This window comes from Bufo bufo, chromosome 7, assembly GCF_905171765.1.
Source record: "Bufo bufo chromosome 7, aBufBuf1.1, whole genome shotgun sequence".
In the NCBI taxonomy this organism is placed as follows: domain Eukaryota; kingdom Metazoa; phylum Chordata; class Amphibia; order Anura; family Bufonidae; genus Bufo; species Bufo bufo.
In genome coordinates this window covers 24,324,555-24,344,160 of record NC_053395.1, presented here as the reverse complement: position 1 = coordinate 24,344,160, position 19,606 = coordinate 24,324,555, and the positions used below count along the sequence as shown (strand labels likewise).

Sequence of the window (19,606 nt, the reverse complement as noted above, 5' to 3'; positions counted from 1 at the left end):
ACCACTAGGTGGAGCTGATGATATATACAGCTCCCATTGCATTTAGGAAGCTGTGGAGCTCCCCCTAAAGGTGTTATGTTATGATTTCATCTGTTTTGGGGAATTTAGCGCTGTGTAGTAATAAAACAGAACCCGGGCCCCTCAGATTGTGGTAGCATCACCTAACACCACTAGGTGGAGCTGATGGACGTATACAGCTCCCATTGGATTTAGCATCCTGTGGAGCTCCCCCTACAGGTGGCAAAAATGTTATGATTTTCTCTGTTTCTGGGGATTTGTAGCTCTGTATCAGTAAGAGAGAACCCGTGCCCCTATACAGATACATTATGAAATAATTCAGCACGGCACGTCGGCCCCTTTAGGCGACTCCCATAGGAAAACTAAATAAACCAGTATGTACAATAAGGATTTTCCTACTCTCTTGACTTTGTAGATTAGAGGATGGCGACCTGCACCTTCCGTCAAGATTTTGTCAACATTTCCGACCTACACCCTAATCTCTCTCGCCCAGTAAGTATCACTGACTTTGTTATCGGCAGTGTCCCATCCGCTTCAGCCTCCAGCACAGACGAGCTCATTGTCACATTGTCACCGTGCTTCTGGAGCCACAATACTCTGATTGTTACCATCCGTCATTTTGCACTGCAGGGGATGTAAGCCGATGCCGCCGGTGCTGTCCGGGGACGTGTCATGGGGCTCGGCCCTGCACTTATGCATCGGCCAAGCCTTTATTGGAGCGTATGAGAGACCCTTTTGTATCTGCCTGATCGCCCGCTGAATAGATAATTGCTGAGACCCAGCAAAATAAAAAAAATTGTAATGCGGCGAGGGATGTCTGGTATTTTCGCAAAATTTGAGCCGTTCTAGCTGTCCCTAGCAATTTACTTCAACAGTCATGTGTTACGGGCCCCTGTGAATTCCCCTTTGGCTCGTTTTATTTTTCTTTCAAAGGCCGGTGAGGTTTCGGGACGTGGAAATGGGCTTAGTCCCGCTGTGTCAGTCGGCTCAAAAAAGAAAATTGCTTGTCATAAAGAAGGCCGGTCGTCAGCGCTCTGAACACAATCTACTCATGTTCTCTTTTTACATTACATTTGCAGACATTTTCCAGGTTCTCTTTGACTGATCCCAGGGAAAGTCCTGCTGTCGTCTGTCAAGAAGTTCAGCCGTTCCTTAGTTATATCTGTATCTGGGAGAGTTAGAAGACCACCAGGGCAACCATTGTAGCTCCCACAGGGGTCATTACACAGGTTTACTAGAATCATGGTTAGAAAATCAAGAGAGAGATAGAAAAAGACAGAGGTGAACAAGAGAGGGATAAATAGAGAAGAGAGAGAGGACAAAAAGGAAGAGAGGAGAGCTACAGTGAGAGAAAAAGAGAGATAGAAAGAGGTAGAGCGAAAGAAAGCAAAAGGGAGATAGAGAGAGAACAGAGGGAGAGAAATGGAGACAGGGGACAGATAGGAAGAGGGAGAGAGATACAGAGAGAGAGGAGACAGAGCAAGAGGAAAAGAGGGATAGAAAATAGAGAGAAAGAAAGGGAGAGATGGAGAGAGAGAGAGGGGGGAGATAGAGGAAAATAGGGGGAGAAGAGAAAAGAAACGAGGGAGAGAGAAAGAAGTTGAGAGAGAGCTAGAGAAATGAGAGAGAGAGAAAAAGAGAGGTAAATAAGAGAAAGATAAATAAGGACAGAGCAATATAAAAAGAGAGGAGAGAGAAAAGCAACAGAAAAAAAGAGAAAGGGAGAGATAGAGAGGGATAGAGCAAAAAAGAGGTAAAGAGAGAGAGGAAGAGGAGACGAGAGATAGAAAGAGACAGAGAGAAAGCAGGAGAGATAGCGAGACAGATTAGAGGGAGATAAAAGGAGACCGGAGGACAGAAAAAGGAAGAGAGAGGAGGCAGAGCAGGATAAAATGAGGGATAGTTAAAAAGAAAGAAAGAAATGGAGAGATGGAAAGAGAGAGAGAGGAGACAGGGCCAGAGAAAAACAAGAGGAGGGGAGAGAGAAAAAAAAGAGGGAGAGAAAGAGAAAAGGGAAGAGAGAGCTAAAGAAAGGAGAAAGAAAAAAGAGAGACAAAACAGAGAGATAGAGAGGGATAGAGCAAGAGAAAAAGAGAGAAAAAAGAGGGAAATAGAGAGAAGGGGAGATAGAAAAGGAGAGATAGGGAGGGATACAGCGAGAGAGAGAAAAAGGTGGGGAGGGACAGCAAAAAAGAGGGAAATGGAGAAAGAAAAGGAGACAGAACTAGAGAGAGGGAGAGAGCAAAAAGAGGTAAAATAGACAGAGGGAGTGAGAGAAAGAAAGGCACGAGGGCGAGAGAAATAGAGGAAGAGAGAAAAAGGGGGAAAGAAAAAATATAAAAAAGAGAAAAGGAGAGAGAGCTAGAGAAAAAAAGAGTGAAATGAAAAAGGGAGAGAGGAATAAAGGAGGAAGTTGAATGAAGTGGTGGATACGCATGAGCCCTGCTGCTCCCATCAGTATCTATGGGTGATAAATGTTTTGTGGGATAAGCATAGAGAAGAGACATCCATGGAGCCTCCACTGCTCATAAAGTGATGGCATACTCTAGTGATATGACATCACTTTATAACACGGGATCACCTCTTTACGCTGGCCATACAGTTTAAAGGGAAAGCCTACTGCGAATAGTCATTGTGACATGTCTGGAGATTTTTTTATTAGTTATGGGTCCCTGGCTTAAGACCCTAGAGCTGTGATGGCTAACCTCCGCCACTCCAGCTGAGGTAAAACTACAACTCCCAAGATGCGCACTTGCTTGGTTGTTCTCAGAACGCCATAGAAATGAATGGAGCGTGCTGGCAGTTGTAGTTTCACCACAGCTGGAATACCGGAGGTTAGCCATCACTGCTCTAGAGCAGGCATCCTCAACCTGCGGCCCTCCAGCTGTTGTAAAACTACAACTCCTACAATGCCCTGCTGTAGGCTGATACCTGTAGGCTGTTCGGGCATGCTGGGAGTTGTAGTTTTGCAACAGCTGGAGGGCCGCAGTTTGAGGATGCCTGCTCTAGAGGAATGTCCACAGGGTGCATATATACATACATACACTCGCTTTATCGTTATGGGTGACATTTAAGTAATTCTCATTCACACGCTGCATACAAAATCCACACATGGGCAGCAGGTCAATTTATCCTGTGGATTTCCACCCTGGATTTTACCCTTTGCAGTGCCATGCCTATCTGGCTCACAATCCGTGGTGGATCTGCATGCAACACCTGCGGACTCTCGACGGTAATTTTTTTTCTCAGCAATTTACATCCCATGTGGATAGAAAGTCTGAAGTATTTCTAAGTACACCCAAATCTTGGAAAGTGCCATAGAAATCAATGACGATGTGCTTAGAGTGTCCCTTTCACTGTGTTTCCCCTTTAATGACCATGTCCCTTCCCCTACCCTATGGCGGTCGAACATACAGCGATGGGCCTGTTGCTCAACGCTGTAACGTGCACCACCCGACACGTTGTCAGACAGCGTCACTGTATTTTACATTAGCGTCTGACAACTACAATCAACGCTCCAGCAAATGTGCGCAGTGTGACGAGCAGATCCTCTGATGCTTTCAGCACGCTGGCTCTTTATAAGTGAAACCTAGTAAGATAATAACATTTAAACGCAGGCGCAACTTCTGGCGGGGGTGAGGAATTTTACATCGGTCAGCCATTTAGAATGTCACTTTCCACGTGAGAGTCCAAATTACGAGGGATTGCAGGAAACGCAGACACTTAAGGAAACTACGGCCGATGAAGGTCCCTCCGTTTGTCCAATTTAAGGATTAAATGGAAGGAGGAGAAACATTGTCAGGGGGGTATTACATTCCGTGCTGACATAGTTTCCATAAAACCTAATAGCTCATTGTACAGATTTACTGGGAGGTGGGGAACAAATATCACCGTGTAATTGGTAATTCCAAAAAAAAAAAAAAAAAGTTGCTTTTTGCGGGTGGTGGGGTATAAGTGCATGAAATCTAATTTGCAAGCTACATCTGTGTTTTATTTGTGTACAGCGTGCCATTTTTTATTTTTCAGAGCATAATAGGCATCGTAATTGGGAAAACAGATGTCAAAGGATTTCCAGACCGAAAAAGTTAAGCCAGCTTTATTATTTTTGGGGGCGCCCGGAGAGCTGCGTGTCAGTCAGAGTTTTCCTTTTTATGTTTCTTGTTTTTAGAGGCTTTGTAATTGATTAATGTTAATTCATGTGAACAAATTACTTAATGCATTGGAGAAAATCAGGTTCCGTTTCCCCCTTCTGTTTCGCACTGTATGGCGGCGAGGTTGACATAATTTGGCGTGGAATTCATTTATTAGAATATTTATTGCTCTATAGCAAGGCTGGCCAACCTGCGGCTCTCCAGCTGTTGCAAAACTACAACTCCCAGCATGTCCAGTCTGCCTACAGCTATCAGCCTACAGCAGGGAATGGTGGGAGTTGTAGTTTTACAACAGCTGGAGAGCCGCAGGTTGGCCAGCCCTGCTCTATAGTCTTAGGCCCCTTTCACACAAACAATATTTCCGCGCAGGTGCAATGCGTGATGCAAACGCGTTGAAAATCGCAGCATGTTCTATATTCAGCGATTTTCATGCAACGCTGGCCTCATAGAAGTGAATGGAGCTGCGTGAAAATCGCATCGCATCCGCAAGCAAGTGCGGATGTGATGCATTTTTTACGGATGGTTGCTAAGGAGATGTTTGTATACATTCAGTTTTTTATCACGCGCGTGCAAAACGCATCAAAACGCATTGCAAATGCATTGCACCCGCGCAGAAAAAACTGAACGCGATCGCAGGCAAAACTCAATGACTTTGCATGCAAAATTGCGCATTTTTCACTGAACGCATTCGCAACACATCTGGACCTAATCCGGACATGCTCGTCTGCAAGGGGCCTTAGGCCCCTTTCACACGAGCGAGTATTCCGCGCGGATGCGATGCGGGTGGTGAACGCATTGCACCCGCACTGAATACTGACCCATTCATTTCTATGGGGCTGTGCACACGAGCGGTGATTTTCACGCATCACTTTTGCGTTGCGTGAAAATCGCAGCATGCTCCTCTTTGTGCGTTTTTCACGTAACGCAGGCCCCATAGAAATGAATGGGGTTGCGTGAAAATCGCAAGCATCCGCAAGCAAGTGCGGATGCGGTGCGATTTTCACGCACGGTTGCTAGGAGACGATCGGGATGGAGACCCGAACCTTATTATTTTCCCTTATAACATGGTTATAAGGGAAAATAATAGCATTCTGAATACAGAATGCTAAGTAAAACAGGGCTGGAGGGGTTAAAAAAAATAAAAATCATTTAACTCACCTTAATCCACTTGCTCGCGATGCCCGGCATCTCCGTCTGACTCTTTTACTGTCTAGGACCTGTGGAGAGCATTAACTATAGTTTAAGGACCTGGGATGACGTCACTCCGGTCATCACATGGTACGTCACATGATCTTTTACCATGGTGATGGTAAAAGATCATGTGACGTACCATGTGATGACCGGAGTGACGTCATCCCAGGTCCTTAAACTATAGTTAATGCTCTCCACAGGTCCTATACAGTAAAAGAGTCAGACGGAGATGCCGGCTACGCGAGCAAGTGGATTAAGGTGAGTTAAATGATTTTTTATTTTTTTTAACCCCCTCCAGCCCTGTTTTACTTAGCATTCTGTATTCAGAATGCTATTATTTTCCCTTATAACCATGTTATAAGGGAAAATAATACTATTTACAGAACACCGATCCCAAGCCCGAACTTCTGTGAAGAAGTTCGGGTTTGGGTACCAAACACGCGCGATTTTTCTCATGCGAGTGCAAAACGCATTACAAGGTTTTGCACTCGCGCGGAAAAATCGCAGGTGTTCCCGCAACGCACCCGGACATTTTTCCGCAACGCCCGTGTGAAAGAGGCCTTAGGGTGTGTGAAACGGTCAGAAAAAAATGGAAGGCTGGCGCACACTTGTAGATTGTAAGCCCGCACAGGCAAGGTCGGGCGGGGGTATCTTGGGTCCACCTGACGAAATTACTCTCTAGGCCTAACCATGTATCATCAATAAAGTCTAATAGGTTTTTAATAAAAGAAATAGACCCTAGTAGACGGTGATTGACTCCAATGTTAGGCTACTTTCACACTAGCGTTTAAGTTTTCCGGTATTGAGTTCCGTCATAGGGGCTCAATACCAGAAAAAAACGCTTCAGTTTTGTCCCCATTCATTGTCAATGGGGACAAAACTGAACTGAACAGAACGGAGTGCTCCAAAATGTATTCTGTTCCGTTTAGTTGCGTTCCCATACCGGAGAGCAAACCGCAACATGTTCTAGTTTGCTTTCCGTCCTGGGATGCGGAGCAAGATGGATCCGTCATGACCCCCAAAGCAAGTCGATGGAGACGGATCAGTTTTTTTTCGGACACAATAGAAAACGGATCCGTCCCCCAGTGACTCTCAGTGGAGCTAATAATGGATCCATCTTGGCAATGTTAGAGATAATACAACCGGATCAGTTCATAACGGATGCAGATGGTTGTATTATCAGTAACGGAAGCGTTTTTGCTGGACCCTGCCGGATCCAGTAATAACGCTGGTGTGAAAGTAGCCTTAGCCAAATTATTTTATTTTCTCCTGGACCTTTGGGGCCCACTATGGTATTAGAGCCTTGGCCTATCGGAGGATCCTCTGTTGGGCTCTCAGGCAGGGTCCTCACTCCCTCTGTACCAGTCTGTTAAGTTCATGCTCATTGCACTGGTTTTGTTTTATAATATGTATGCATACCCCCTTTTAGATGTACACCGCCCCCCAGAATTAAAGGGGTTGTCATGTCAACAACATGTGTCTGCTGCAGCCAATGACTGACCTCAGCAGTGCCCCCAAAGAGGCCAGTGACTGGCTGCAGCTGTCCCATGTTGTCAAAGTAACAACACTGCTGCAGCCGAGTAAAAGAGCCCTGCTGGAGAACCGGAGCCACAGTGCAAAAGTCAGGGCTGTAATCGTTAATTTCTAACGATAATTTGTTTTCCCTTAGTCCTAACAGCAGCACAGATGGGGTTAACTGCCCCTGTGGACTGGTAGGACCGGCGGAATTTTAATGAGCCCAAGAACCAATAAACGATCTTCAGCTCCCTGAAAGGGAGGAGATCACCCCCCAGCCCACCGTGTTTTTAACAAGCATAATGTATTTAGGGTGGGATATTTGTGTGCTGCTGTTAGGACTAAGGGAAAACAAATTATCGTTAGAAATTAACGATTCCCTTACGTCCTCAACAGCAGCACAGATGGGGAGATAGCAAGAAGAATCCCCTAGGGAGGGTCCTCATGCCTGGCAGAACTAAGAACAGTCTGCCCAAAAGCCGAAAACTCTGCCATCCTAGCATCTATCCTATAATGGGAGATGAAGGTTGACTCAGAGCTCCAGGAGGCCGCCTTACAGATCAACTCTAAGGGGAGGAGTCTTCTCTCCGCAACCGAGGTGGAGACCGCCCTAGTAGAAAGGGCCCTCCCAAACTCAGGAGGATCTAATGATTGGGAGACGAAAGCTTCCATAATGGCCTCCTTGATCCAGCGACTAATGGTGGCTTTAGACGCTTTACGGCCTTTAGACTTACCGGCAAACAGGATAAGAAGATTCTCATCTATCCTGAACTCACTAGATCTATCCACATGGATCTGGAGGCATCTTGAAATATCCAGCGGGTCTCTAGCTGGAGTATCAGAGGAGGAGGCTGTAAACAAAACTGGTAAAGATATTACCTGATTGATGTTCTGGAAAGTAGGCACCTTAGGCCTGAAGTAAGGTAAAAACTTCAGGAGTACTCTATCCTGTAGAAAAATAATGTACGGGTGAATTGCGGAGAAAGCCTGCAATTCAGAAACTCTTTTGACTGAAGCTATAGCCAGAAGAAAGACCATCTTTGAGTCAAAAATTTTAAATTTACCTCCTCCAAGGGCTCGAAGGGGGGAGATGCTAGCCCCCTGAGCACTACTGAAAGATCCCACTGGGGGATAGGTTTCAGTATAGTAGGCTTTAGTCTTTCAGCTCCCTTCAGGAAGCGTTTGATGAGTGGATCCCGAGAATGTGGCCTGTTGAGACAGGCCGAGATGGCATAAACCTGTACCTTCAAGGTAGCTGGAGATAGGCCTCTATCTAATCCATCCTGAAGAAATTGAAGTATCGCAGGAAGGGGCGGATCTGCAGACGCCACCTGTCTGGAATCACACCATGCCTCGAAGATTCTCATGATCCTGGAGTAGGCCTTCTTTGTAGACTCTGCTCGGGAATGCGACAAAGTTCTCAGGACCGACTCGGAAAGCCCTTCTATGTTGGGAAGGGACTGATCAACCTCCAGGCTGTCAGGTTGAACCTGTGCAGATCTGGGCAGAGGTGAGTGTCCCACGACACCAGGGTCTGCTCCGGGGGGAGTCTCCAGTATTGTCCCCGACTTATCTGAATGAGCTGGGTAAACCAGGATCTTCTGGGCCAAAACGGTATGATGGCTATTACCGAGGCCTGATCCTGACGGATTTTCATCAATACCCTCGGTATCATGGAAAAGGGAGGGAAGATGTAAGCCAGCCTGAACCTCCACGGTATTGACAGAGCATCTATCGCCAGGGGGTTGTCTTCCCTGTAGAGGGAACAGAACCTCATCACCTTGGCGTTGAACCTGGTTGCCATGAGATCCACTTCTGGCATACCCCATCTGTGAACTAGCTGCCTGAAGATCTCCGGATGCAGAGACCACTCCATGGTCGGTAATCCTCGACTTAAGCGGTCCGCTATCATATTGAGGGAGCCTCGAATATGAACGGCAGATAGATGGGAAAGGTTCAGCTCTGCCCACCGAAGAATTACCCCGATCTCTGACAGAAGGGGCAATGATCTTGTGCCTCCCTGTTTGTTTATATAGAGAACTGCAGTCATATTGTCTGACTGGACTTTCACTGCTTTGCCCCGGATCTGAGGCGCAAAGTGAAGGAGGGCTAGCCGGATAGCTCGCATCTCGCGAAGATTGGAGGAAAAATGCCGCTCCAGAGGAGACCAAGATCCCTGAATTGGGGATCCGTCCAGGTGAGCGCCCCAGCCTACAAGGGACGCGTCTGTAGTCAATATGACCCAAGCTGGTTGGGTCATAGACTTCCCTGCTGGTAGCTGAAACCACCATCTGAGGGAATTTCGGGTTTGACCGGACAGGGAGCACAGGGAATCTAGCCCCGCAGGGCTGCCGTTCCATAGGTGTAAGACCTCCGACTGAAGAGGACGGAGGTGCCATAGCGCCCAAGGGACCGCATCCGCAGCCGCTGACATGAGCCCCAGCATCTTCATGAGAGTCCGGATAGAGACTCGACGAGGGACATAAAGGACCTTTGCCAGGTCCTGAATCCGCGCTCTCTTTTCTGGAGTCAACCGGAGGGACATCTCCACAGAGTCGACCACGAATCCTAAGTAATGGATTGAAGTCGATGGGCTCACATTCGACTTCTGCCAGTTGATAATCCAGCCTAGGCGGAAGAGAAAAGAGACTGCGACCTGAAGATGGTAGGTAAGGATCGGAACTGAAGAGGCTATGAAAAGCCAATCGTCCAGATAAGGAATAATAGTCAGTCCTTGGAGTCTCAAAGCTGCCACCACCGAAACCACCACCTTGGTGAAGATGAGGGGGGCAGAAGAGATTCCGAAGGGAAGCACGGCGAACTAAAAGTGCCTGCAAACCCCTGAAATCTGGACCGCGATCCTGAGGAGTTTCCGGGAAGCGGAATGGATCGGAATGTGAAGGTACGCATCCTTGAGGTCCAGAGTAGCCATGACGTCCCCAGGATTGAGGATATGGCTGACTGACCTTATGGTTTCCATGCGAAACCTTGTTTTCCTTATAAATCGATTGAGGAATCTCAAATCGATGATCATCCGGAGATCTCCTGTCTTCTTGGGAACCAGGAACACTGGTGAATAAATCCCTAGGCCCCTCTCCCCTGCCGGTACCTCCTCTAGGGCTCCCTTGGAAATATAGTCCTGAATGTAAGATTCTAGGACCACCTGTTTGGCAGACCCGAAGTTTCGTGTGGCTATGAATCTCTCTGGGGGGAGAGAGATAAGATCTACCCGGTACCCGGCGGAAACTATGTCCTGGACCCAGGGGTCTGCAATCAACCGGCTCCAAGAGTCTTTGAAATGGGTAAGACGGCCCCCCACGGGAATCTGGGGGAGGGGTACGGGAAAATCTAGAGGAGACACTGCAGGGGCAGCAGGGCTTATCCAAGAGCCTCGAGGAGGCCCATAGTCAGGAGGGTTTTGCCTCCCTGGTGGGTTTGCGGGGGCGTCTCGGATATTTACGAGACGGCCCCCCCCAATCTCTGCGCCTAGACTGCTGCCCAGGACGACCTCCGCCCTTCTTTTCCTGTCTGGGGCGTCCCCGAAAGGGCTGCTGGGGGAGGCTCTTCCCTTTTTTATCGGAGAGCCCCTCCATTATTTTGTCCAATTCGGACCCGAATAACCTATCTGGTTCGAAGGGGAGCCCACAAAGGTTAAACTTGGATGCGTTATCCGCGATCCACGGTTTCAGCCAGAGTGGTCTGCGGGCAGCTGAAACTAGGGCCATAGTTTTGGCGGCCAGCTTCAGCTGCATCTGGGAGGAATCAACTAAAAAGTCCATAGCCAGGTTGGCTGACTTGAAGGCTGCCAGGATGTCGTCTCTTGATACGCTCTGGTCCACATCCGTCTGGATTTGATTAAGCCTAGAGCGTAGATAGTTGGCTACCTCAGTGGCCGCAATGGAAGTAGATGCGGAGGCAGCGGCCGCCGCGTAACCCCTCCTAAGGGTGCACTCTGCCCTCCGGTCTAGAGGGTCCTGCAGGCTAGACCCATCGTCTGCAGGGACTAGAGTGCGCCGGGACAACTTGGCTATAGCCATGTCCACCTTGGGAACGGAACCCCACGATTCCACCAAGGGTTTAGCCATCGGGTACATGAGTCTGAATTTTCTGGTAAGCACTGGACCCTTCTCAGGCTTTTTCCACTCTGTGCGCATCACAGAGAGGAGGGTCTCATCCGCTCTAAAGACACGCTGTGTCCGACCGGCGGGATCGGAGGACTCCCCCATGTCAACATCCTGGTCCCCCGACCTGATGGACTTGAGTAACTTCTGCGTCTTTTCTGGAGGGAAAAAGCAAGAAGTAGATTCTTCTTCCTCAGAAGAAGAAGACCCCACTGAACAGGGGGTAGGTCTTTCGACCGGTGTGACCACCTCCATGGGAGTCTGAGAGGGACCTGGTAGCCTCTCATTAAGTAGCTGAACTACTCCCTTGATGGAATCATCCACGTATGTCTTGGTCCATTGGAACATCTCCTGCATCGTGGGTTCCGTGGATGCCGTGCGACAACTCTCACATCTGGAGTAAGGACAGCTGTCATCTAGGGGTGTGTTACATTCGTAACATGCCAAATGCTTCCTCTTGGCCCCAGCCTTCCGCTGATCCTGCTCCTTAGGGGAAGCCATAGTCTGTAATGGAAGAAACAAAACAGGTCATAACACCTACAATATCAGGAGGTGGAGAAAACCAGACCTTAAGGGGGCCCACCAGCACTAGAAGAAATAGAGCTGAAAGAAGAGGAAGTACAAAACCCAAGCAAAGCAATACTGCAGGAATATCACAAAGCACAGGAGAGCTCTGGAGCTAACTTGTGAAAGCAACGCAACCAGAGCGCTGACTGATGGGCTCTGGGCGCTTAAAAGGAGGAAGCCCCGCCCAATGGGCGGGTTCCTGAAACGAGATCAGCACCACTCCCTTTTTTTTTTTTTTTTCTTGTAGAAAAACCAGAGCCTATACTGGCTCTACCTATACGAAAATTGTCTCTCCAGACTAATCCTAAGTCCAGGATGTCCTTCTAGGGAGCCAGTTTAAAAGAAAGGTGAGTTTTATACATCACCGCAACGCTTCGGAAAACCGGAAGTGACGTAGCGCACCTAGGGCGCGGCACTTCCGGAAAATGGCGGCGCCCATAGCGCCGCACACATGCGGTAACGGAGGGACGGAGCACCGTCTACAGATGATGAGAGAAGAGGGGAGGGGACGCCCCCCTCCCCGACGGTACCCCAGACCGAAATCGCCATGATCAGGCCTAAAATAAAGGCACTGAGATCCATAGAAAGCAAGCTAAGCTTAAGGAGGGTAAAAGAACCCCTAAGCAATCTTCAGCTCCCAGAGAGGGAGCGACACGCCAGTCCACCTGTCCAGAGGACAGAAAAAAACACGGTGGGCTGGGGGGTGATCTCCTCCCTTTCAGGGAGCTGAAGATCGTTTATTGGTTCTTGGGCTCATTAAAATTCCGCCGGTCCTACCAGTCCACAGGGGCAGTTAACCCCATCTGTGCTGCTGTTGAGGAGGTAAGGGAATAGGTAAATAATAATAAAACTCGCTAGTGATGATCTGGCAGTGTAATACTGCCGCTGATTACCCGATGAACGAGTGTCTGCGATCGCCATTTTTAAGCAGGTAAAAAAAAAAAAATCATTGTTTGCCGGTGGCCGATCGTATTGTCTAATCGCGATCTGCTGCCAGCAAACAATGATTCAGCATTAGCGATCACTCCTTCCCATACTGTGGAGGAGATCGCTGCATGTAATAGCAGCGGTCTCCTCCACTACGAGCAGGCGATTGCCAGGAAGGAAGCGTTCAAAATGCTGATCTTCAAGTCTAATACAGGCCTAAGTACTTACCTGTTCGTTATTTCAGGTGGATCTTGGGGTGCAGTCTTTACCATTCTGCTTTTACGCAAAATGTTAACTCTCTCCATGGCCTGTCCATGCACAGCTATATCCTCAGCATTTAAGTATCATGAAATCTCATCCCTTGGTACCAGACATTTCAAGGTGCAGAGGTTTTGTCTTTTTCCCAGGGATTCACTTTTTATAGGTGACTCTTTCGTTCGACAGACGGTCTAATATGTACATGGGGCTCCCCACTGTGCCCCAACATCAGATTCGGGTGCTTCCCATACACATCACCCGTCGGCCAAATGTAAGAGTCACCAATACAAAGTAAAGGAAGGAGAAGGATTGAGCAAAGTGAATATTTTCACCCAATCTGTTTTAAGCAACCCCCGGAAGTGTGCAGCAGCAGTGGCTTTCTCCCCTGTCTTCATAGAATACACATCAAACAAGTATACGTATAGGGGAGCCGAGAGGGAATCGGGAGAGATAGCTGACAGCTACTGAATGTGTATGGCAGCCTTGGTCATAGTGTAGGTGAGGACAGCTGACACCAGGCCGCTGGGCACATAGCCTAGGGCTTGTACTGTCCTGGCTTCCTTCATCTCAGCTCGTGTAGTAAGTTGCCAGTATTTCACAACTTTGGGGAATTTTCCAGGAAAATGTAAAAGAAATGCAATTGATGCCAATTCACAGAATCAATTAAGAAGCATTTTGAGATATGGCAAAAGTTAATTGAAATGTCACCGTGTGCAGGAATTACTCTCTTTCTTCTATTTAGATATTGGATTGGAGAGGTACACCTTCAGCTTCACAGTAAGAGATTCGCCATCCGCTTTCATAAACGCCTCATGTTGGGGTAGAGAAGAATATATTAAAACGTTGTCTGACAGTTTCCGGATTGCTGACTGCGGTAGGGTACAACATGGCAGCTACCGTATTATTCCTGTTTTCGTGTATTCTGGACAGTGGCTAGAGTGTCAAAGAGCACCTGTTAGCAGGATCAACCCTTCTTTTAAACCAGACATACTACCTGCCTTGTGAAAATCGGTTGTGGCATTCCCGAGAAAAAACACTTATTGCTCATGCAAATGAGGGACGTGGCCAGCGCTGGAAAGTTGAGGAGCTTAGCACCCACTGCCATACGCACGACGTGAGGAGCCCTACTCCATGCGCACCATGGCATGGATAGTGGGCTGATTAGGAGAGGCTTCAGCCATTGACCAATGCTGAGTCCTTATTTCTGGGGTCCCCTGATGATTTAGCTGGATGCCAATGAAACGCGTTGGACCGTTGGTTTAACCATTTAGTAGGTCTCCCTGCTCTTTTTCCTGACGAAGCTCGGCAGTCACAAGGCTGCATAGGGAGAAGCAGGGACACCGTCGCCCTTTTGAGGGTGAGCACATTGCTCCCTGGGCGGCATTATTAGTTCAGGTCACGTAGGGTAATCCAGGGTAAGAGACCCAGCACACGGATCCATGAGACCCCCAGTAGGTAACGTGATATGACCCTATGGTAAGAGCGTTCTTTTTACCTCTGCACTGTGAACCATTGCACAAGTGTGCGTCACCTTTATCTATAGGTTTACTTGTTTATGGGCTTTTATTAGTAATAATAATTATTATAAGTAATAATAAGGTCACCCTTTGCATTTCTTTTCATAGAGCTTAGCCCTACCCCTCGGCGCACAGAAGCCCTCATTTGCATTAAAAGTCTTTTTTTTTTTCAGGAATGCCCCAACTGACTTTCACAAAACAATCCTTCCAGGCGGATCAACCCTACTAGGCAGCACACCTGGTTAAATAGGGTAGATCCAGCTGATGTGTGCTCTTTAAAGGGGTTCTCCAGTTTTAATATAAGAAAAAGTGTTCATGTTAACAAATCGCGGATCTGCAAAAGACGGATGGAGTCCGTGCGCGTTCCACAATTTGCGGAACGGCACGGACAGCCTTTAATATAACTGCCTATTCTTGTCCGGAAAGCGCGGGCAAGAATAGGACATGCTATATTTTTTAGCGGGCCACGGAACGGAGCAACGGATGCGGACAGCACACGGAGTGCTGTCCGCATCTTTTGCGGCCCCATTGAAGTGAATGGGTCCGCATCCGAGCCGCCAAAACTGCGGCTCGGATGCGGACAAAAACAACGGCCGTGTGCATGAGGCCTTAGAGTAACAGCTATATTACACCTGCCAATTTTTCGGCAGATGATTGCTGGCGGCAGAACGTGATGTCTAATTACGATCTACCGTCGGCAAACCACTAGACAGCATGGGGACAAGCGATGGCATAGCGATCGCTCATGTAATAGCAGTGGTCTCCTCCGCTAGCTAGCCAGCGATTGCCGGGAGGGAACACTTCCTTACCGACAATTTCTTGCTCAATCGGCCTGTGTAATACATGCTTTACAGTTTTTAAAGGGGTTTTCCGGGATTGGAATATTCATGACCTAGCCTCAGGATAGGTCATCAATATCTTTTCATGGGGGGTTCCACTCCCACCACTCCCGCAAAGAGCCCCAATGCAGTGAGCCCCAATGGGGCCGGTGCAGAGGATGGGAGTGGTAGTGTGGAGGATGTGTCATGATGTACTCCCTCAGGCTGGGTTCAGACCTGAGCATATTTGATCTGCACGTTTAACGCGCGTTTGTGTCGCGCGTTTTTGTCCATAGTCAACGCGCGTATTACGCGCGTTTGTGTGATTAACAGCAGTGTCCTATGGCTGCAAACGCGCGACAAAACGCCCCAAAGAAGCTCAAGAACTTGTTTGAGCGTAGGGCGTTTTTCAGCGCGTTCAAACGCGCTGTAAAACGCTCAAGTGAGAACCAGGGCCATAGGGAAGCATTGGTTTTCATGTGTTGAGCATTTTACAGCGCGTTTGAATGCGCTGTAAAACGCTCAAGTGTGAACCCAGCCCCAGGGCGTCACTCCCTGGGGTTGGTACAGGAGGGGCATCCTATATTCCCCTGGGGCAATCCTTGTAGCTAGGGTTCCTGCCTTGATGTTAAATGTCCGTGTGGGTGCAATGCAGTGCTTCTAATGTGAATGCAATGGCCAGTGTGTGGAGTCAGGAGAGTCAGTAACCAGGCCAGATCGAATTTAACAAAAGTCTCTCTTTACTGTGCACCAAATAAGAGTTGTAGTACATCCAGCAATCTACACAATGCAAATTCCCCCAGATGTCCAAGCATGAGCTAAGCGAGTAGTCATGCAATTTCCATGACCACAGGGCCAAATAGCACCTCCTAGTAATGCATCCTCTGGACAGGGGCGTCCTGCACAGATTATCACCAACTAATGGGACCAATCAGAAGTTTCTCCTCTCTTCCCAAGCCCCCGCTAGCAGCAGCATAGCCGGCCTCTATGGCACGAAACGTCTATTTAAATGAAATACATTTTCACACTCTCATTGGATCAGGGGAAATCTATTAATCAATGGCCCAGTTTAGGTGCAGCTGACTCAAATTTGCCCTGTTATTTGTAGCTGCATTTATATACAGCGAGTTAGAAAGCAGAGGAGACGAGAAAAGATTTAGCGCCGCGCCCCAGTTTGATTCGTGTGCGCCGTATTTTCAAAAACATCACTGTAGACATGAAGTAAAGAAATAAAGTGTCCACTTTATCAAAGCAAACTGCATTCTCCAAAAAACGAATGACGCCTGTGGAATATAAATAAATAGGATAAAAAAAGCAGAATGCAACGCACGCGTGATTCATGGCGGTAAAGATTCGCAGAGTGTTTATTTTTTTAAGTATGACTAATTTTCCAATATTTTTTTTTGCCATTTGCCCTGGGGTAGAATACATCAAGAAAACGAGTTTGCAAGTACATGTATCATCCAGCTATGTCACAACTGTTCAAAGTGTGCACGGCAACCCCGATCAGTACAGCGCAGCGCCATTTTACTATGTTTAGATGGTAATGAGGACATCTGTTTTACTCGTACGCCGCAAGGTTTAATTATCTGTATTTATCATTCCGGGAATACAAGCGTTTCTAAACAATATTCCTATTTTTCTTTTAGTTATAATTGAAAACCCCCTCGTGCAAACAAAAGACGTAGAGAAGGAAGAAAAATTTAATCCTTCAACACCAAGGTAATGTGTAAACTTCCTGCTCCCATGGGGGCCATAAACGTTTAACGTCCTTTTAGAAAACGGTAGAGATTGAAAACATACGACAGGCGTCTCTCATCAATACGTACACCAGGGAGGGAGAGATCGTATCTGCTATGGCTTCGCAGCTCTGACTGATGCACGCCGCTTACAAGCACAAATTCCAGTTTAATTTCATTTAGTTGGTATGCTTTTCTAACAACTGTATGCAATGAAAAAAGCATAATGTGCAGTATACTGTTTCTTTATAATCGGAAGCAATGGCAGATGTATTCAGCTGTATAGTCGCATATGTCTGGGGCATATGTTTGTCAGACCTGCCAAAAGTAGTAGTAGTGTGGGCAAAAATAGTGCACATTTTATCAGATGCGAACTGGATTACCCTGTTCATAAATCGAAAGCAATAAAAAGTGGAAATAAGACGCAATGCTTAAGGCCTCATGCACACAACGTTGTTTTTTTTTGGGGTCCGCAAATTGGGGATCCGTTGTTCCGTTGTCCGTTGCCGCTTTTGTTTCCGTGTTTTTTCTGTCTTTTTGGGGCGGACTGCCCAGAAAAAAGGAAGGTAAAAAAAGTGTCAATTTAATATCCCCACCCAGGATACTGGTATAGATGCTGGTCACCAGGCAACTGATTCTACAAAAACGGACGCGGATGACATAAGGTTGTGCATCCGCATTTTTTTTGCCGTCCCATTGACTTGAATGGGTCCGCAAACCATTTTTTTGCTGACAAGAATAGGACAGGTTATATTTTTTTGACGGACTGGAACTACGGACGCTGATAACAAACGGTGGACTATCCGCATTTTCAACGGCTCCATAGAAATGAATGGGTCCTCATCAGAAACGCTAAAATCGGCGGAACGGACGCGGAAACAAACAACGGTCGTGTGCATGAGGCCTAAAACGTATCTAATAAATGTTTAAGCAAGGACGACCATTTCGTGCAAAGAGATTTGTTGAAGAAGTATGCAGGTTAGGCCTCATGCACACGACCGTGTCCGTGTCCGTTCCGCTGATTTTAGCTGGCATAGATTTAGGCTGACGGTGGACGCACCTAAGTTATGTAGAGGCCAGTGCAGGGCTATTAAGACCAGCGTGTAAAACGCCGATCTTAATAAATGACCCCCAGATATACAGAAAACGGTAGGAGATTTCTAATCAAGACTTTCAAAGTAAATTATGTTGTTGAATATTTTCAATTTTAGAGGCATAAAAAAATTTGCAAAGTTATTTTAATTACAGCTTGAACGTTTTCCTCTCATTTTAGTTACTACAAATTGATTATCAGTGAAGTCCACTCCTTGGTGAAGATATGCTCCAAACATGACACCGATAACTCCCTGCTGTCTTTATTGTCTATTCCTCCCAAAGATCCAAACGATTACTATTCACTGGGAGATATTGCAGCAAACGGACAAAGCTTGAGTGGAAAAATCATTAACATCCTTGCCGCAGTAAGATGGGTACGGTAACGTAAAGTAACACGTAGAAGGGACGAGGGTTAGCTCTGCATGACATCTGTTGGTCACATGGAGTTGTGGCCGGACCTTAACATGGATGTTACAAAACCTCAATAATTTCCTGTGGGAGCAAACGGTGACATGGCCGGAGTGCTTGTGATGGTCACAAGTCGGCAGCAACATTTTCCTCTTAAACCGGGAAATATTGAGGTCATGTAACCAAAAGTCACTGTGAGGTTCTAGAATTAGTAAAAATGTCCTATGCTGGATTCTAACATATAACTAAGGCCTCATGCACACGAACGCATTTTGTTTCCGTGTCCGTTCCGTTTTTTTTTTGCGGATAGGATGCAGACCCAATAATTTCAATGGGTCCGCAAAAAATACGGACAGCACACGCGTGCTGTCCGCATCCGTATGTCCGTTCCGTAGCCCTACAAAAAGAAAATTGTCCTATTCTTGTCCGTTTTAGGCATTGTTAAAATAGATCCTCAAAAAAAAAAAAGGATGGCATAAGGATATCATCCGTTTTTTTTTTTGCGGACCGCAAAACACATACGGTCGTGTGCATGTAGCCTAAGTATCAAGTTATCTGCCTTGGAAAGCAGCTGGCATCTTCCTCTCTCTCCAGCGCTGGAGACTTTCTTCCAGCACCAGTTCCAGCTGAAAAATTGCGCCAGACATCTGCATGTGGCTTACAATGCAAATACAGTAGATGTGGATTTCCCCCACTAAATTGAAATTGATAAGAGCTGCAAAATATCGATTTTGGAAAATCACAGTCACATATGAAGCTATACACACTCATTTTCAACATGTCAACATCTTAAGGACTTCCTAAGGGCTCATTCAGATGGGTGATGTTCAGGTCCGGTTGTTGCTTGAGTGCACAACAGACAGCACCCGGACAGAACATTCACCCATTATAGTCAGTGTGCCCATTGGTCCATACAAAGAAAATCGCAGCATGCATCATCTAGATCTGATTTTCCTGCAAAACACATACAGTAAATGGGTGATCAAGAAAAACAGTCTGCATGCAGATGCCAAAGAATCATAAAAATGTGTCCAGTTTTTCTGGCCTGTGGATGGATGAGTTGGGGCTTGCTCATCTAAATGACAGCTAAGGCTACCGTCACATGGCATTTCTTCCGATCATAATCTGCCACCTATTGCTTTCAATGGGAAATCCAAGCTATAGTCTTGGCATGGTTTCCACACGGAATCTGTCGCAGGTGTCTGCATGCAGATTAGGATCTAATATACGGCAGGACAAACTAAATAATCCGCAGCAGAAATCTGAGGGTAAGCCTTGGGC

The 19,606-nt window shown here is 47.0% G+C and overlaps 1 protein-coding gene across 1 annotated transcript in view; it reads left to right on the top strand.

Moving 5' to 3' along the window:
- Positions 1-441: 441 nt before the first annotated feature.
- The window catches only part of MEIOB (meiosis specific with OB-fold), a 47,832-nt gene continuing 28,667 nt past the window's right edge, over positions 442-19,606 (top strand). The window contains exons 1-5 of the mRNA XM_040441417.1: positions 442-510; positions 4,045-4,102; positions 13,491-13,622; positions 16,733-16,805; positions 18,096-18,291. Coding sequence (XP_040297351.1) covers positions 442-510; positions 4,045-4,102; positions 13,491-13,622; positions 16,733-16,805; positions 18,096-18,291 — 528 coding nt within the window. The remainder of the gene's footprint in view (positions 511-4,044; positions 4,103-13,490; positions 13,623-16,732; positions 16,806-18,095; positions 18,292-19,606) is intronic.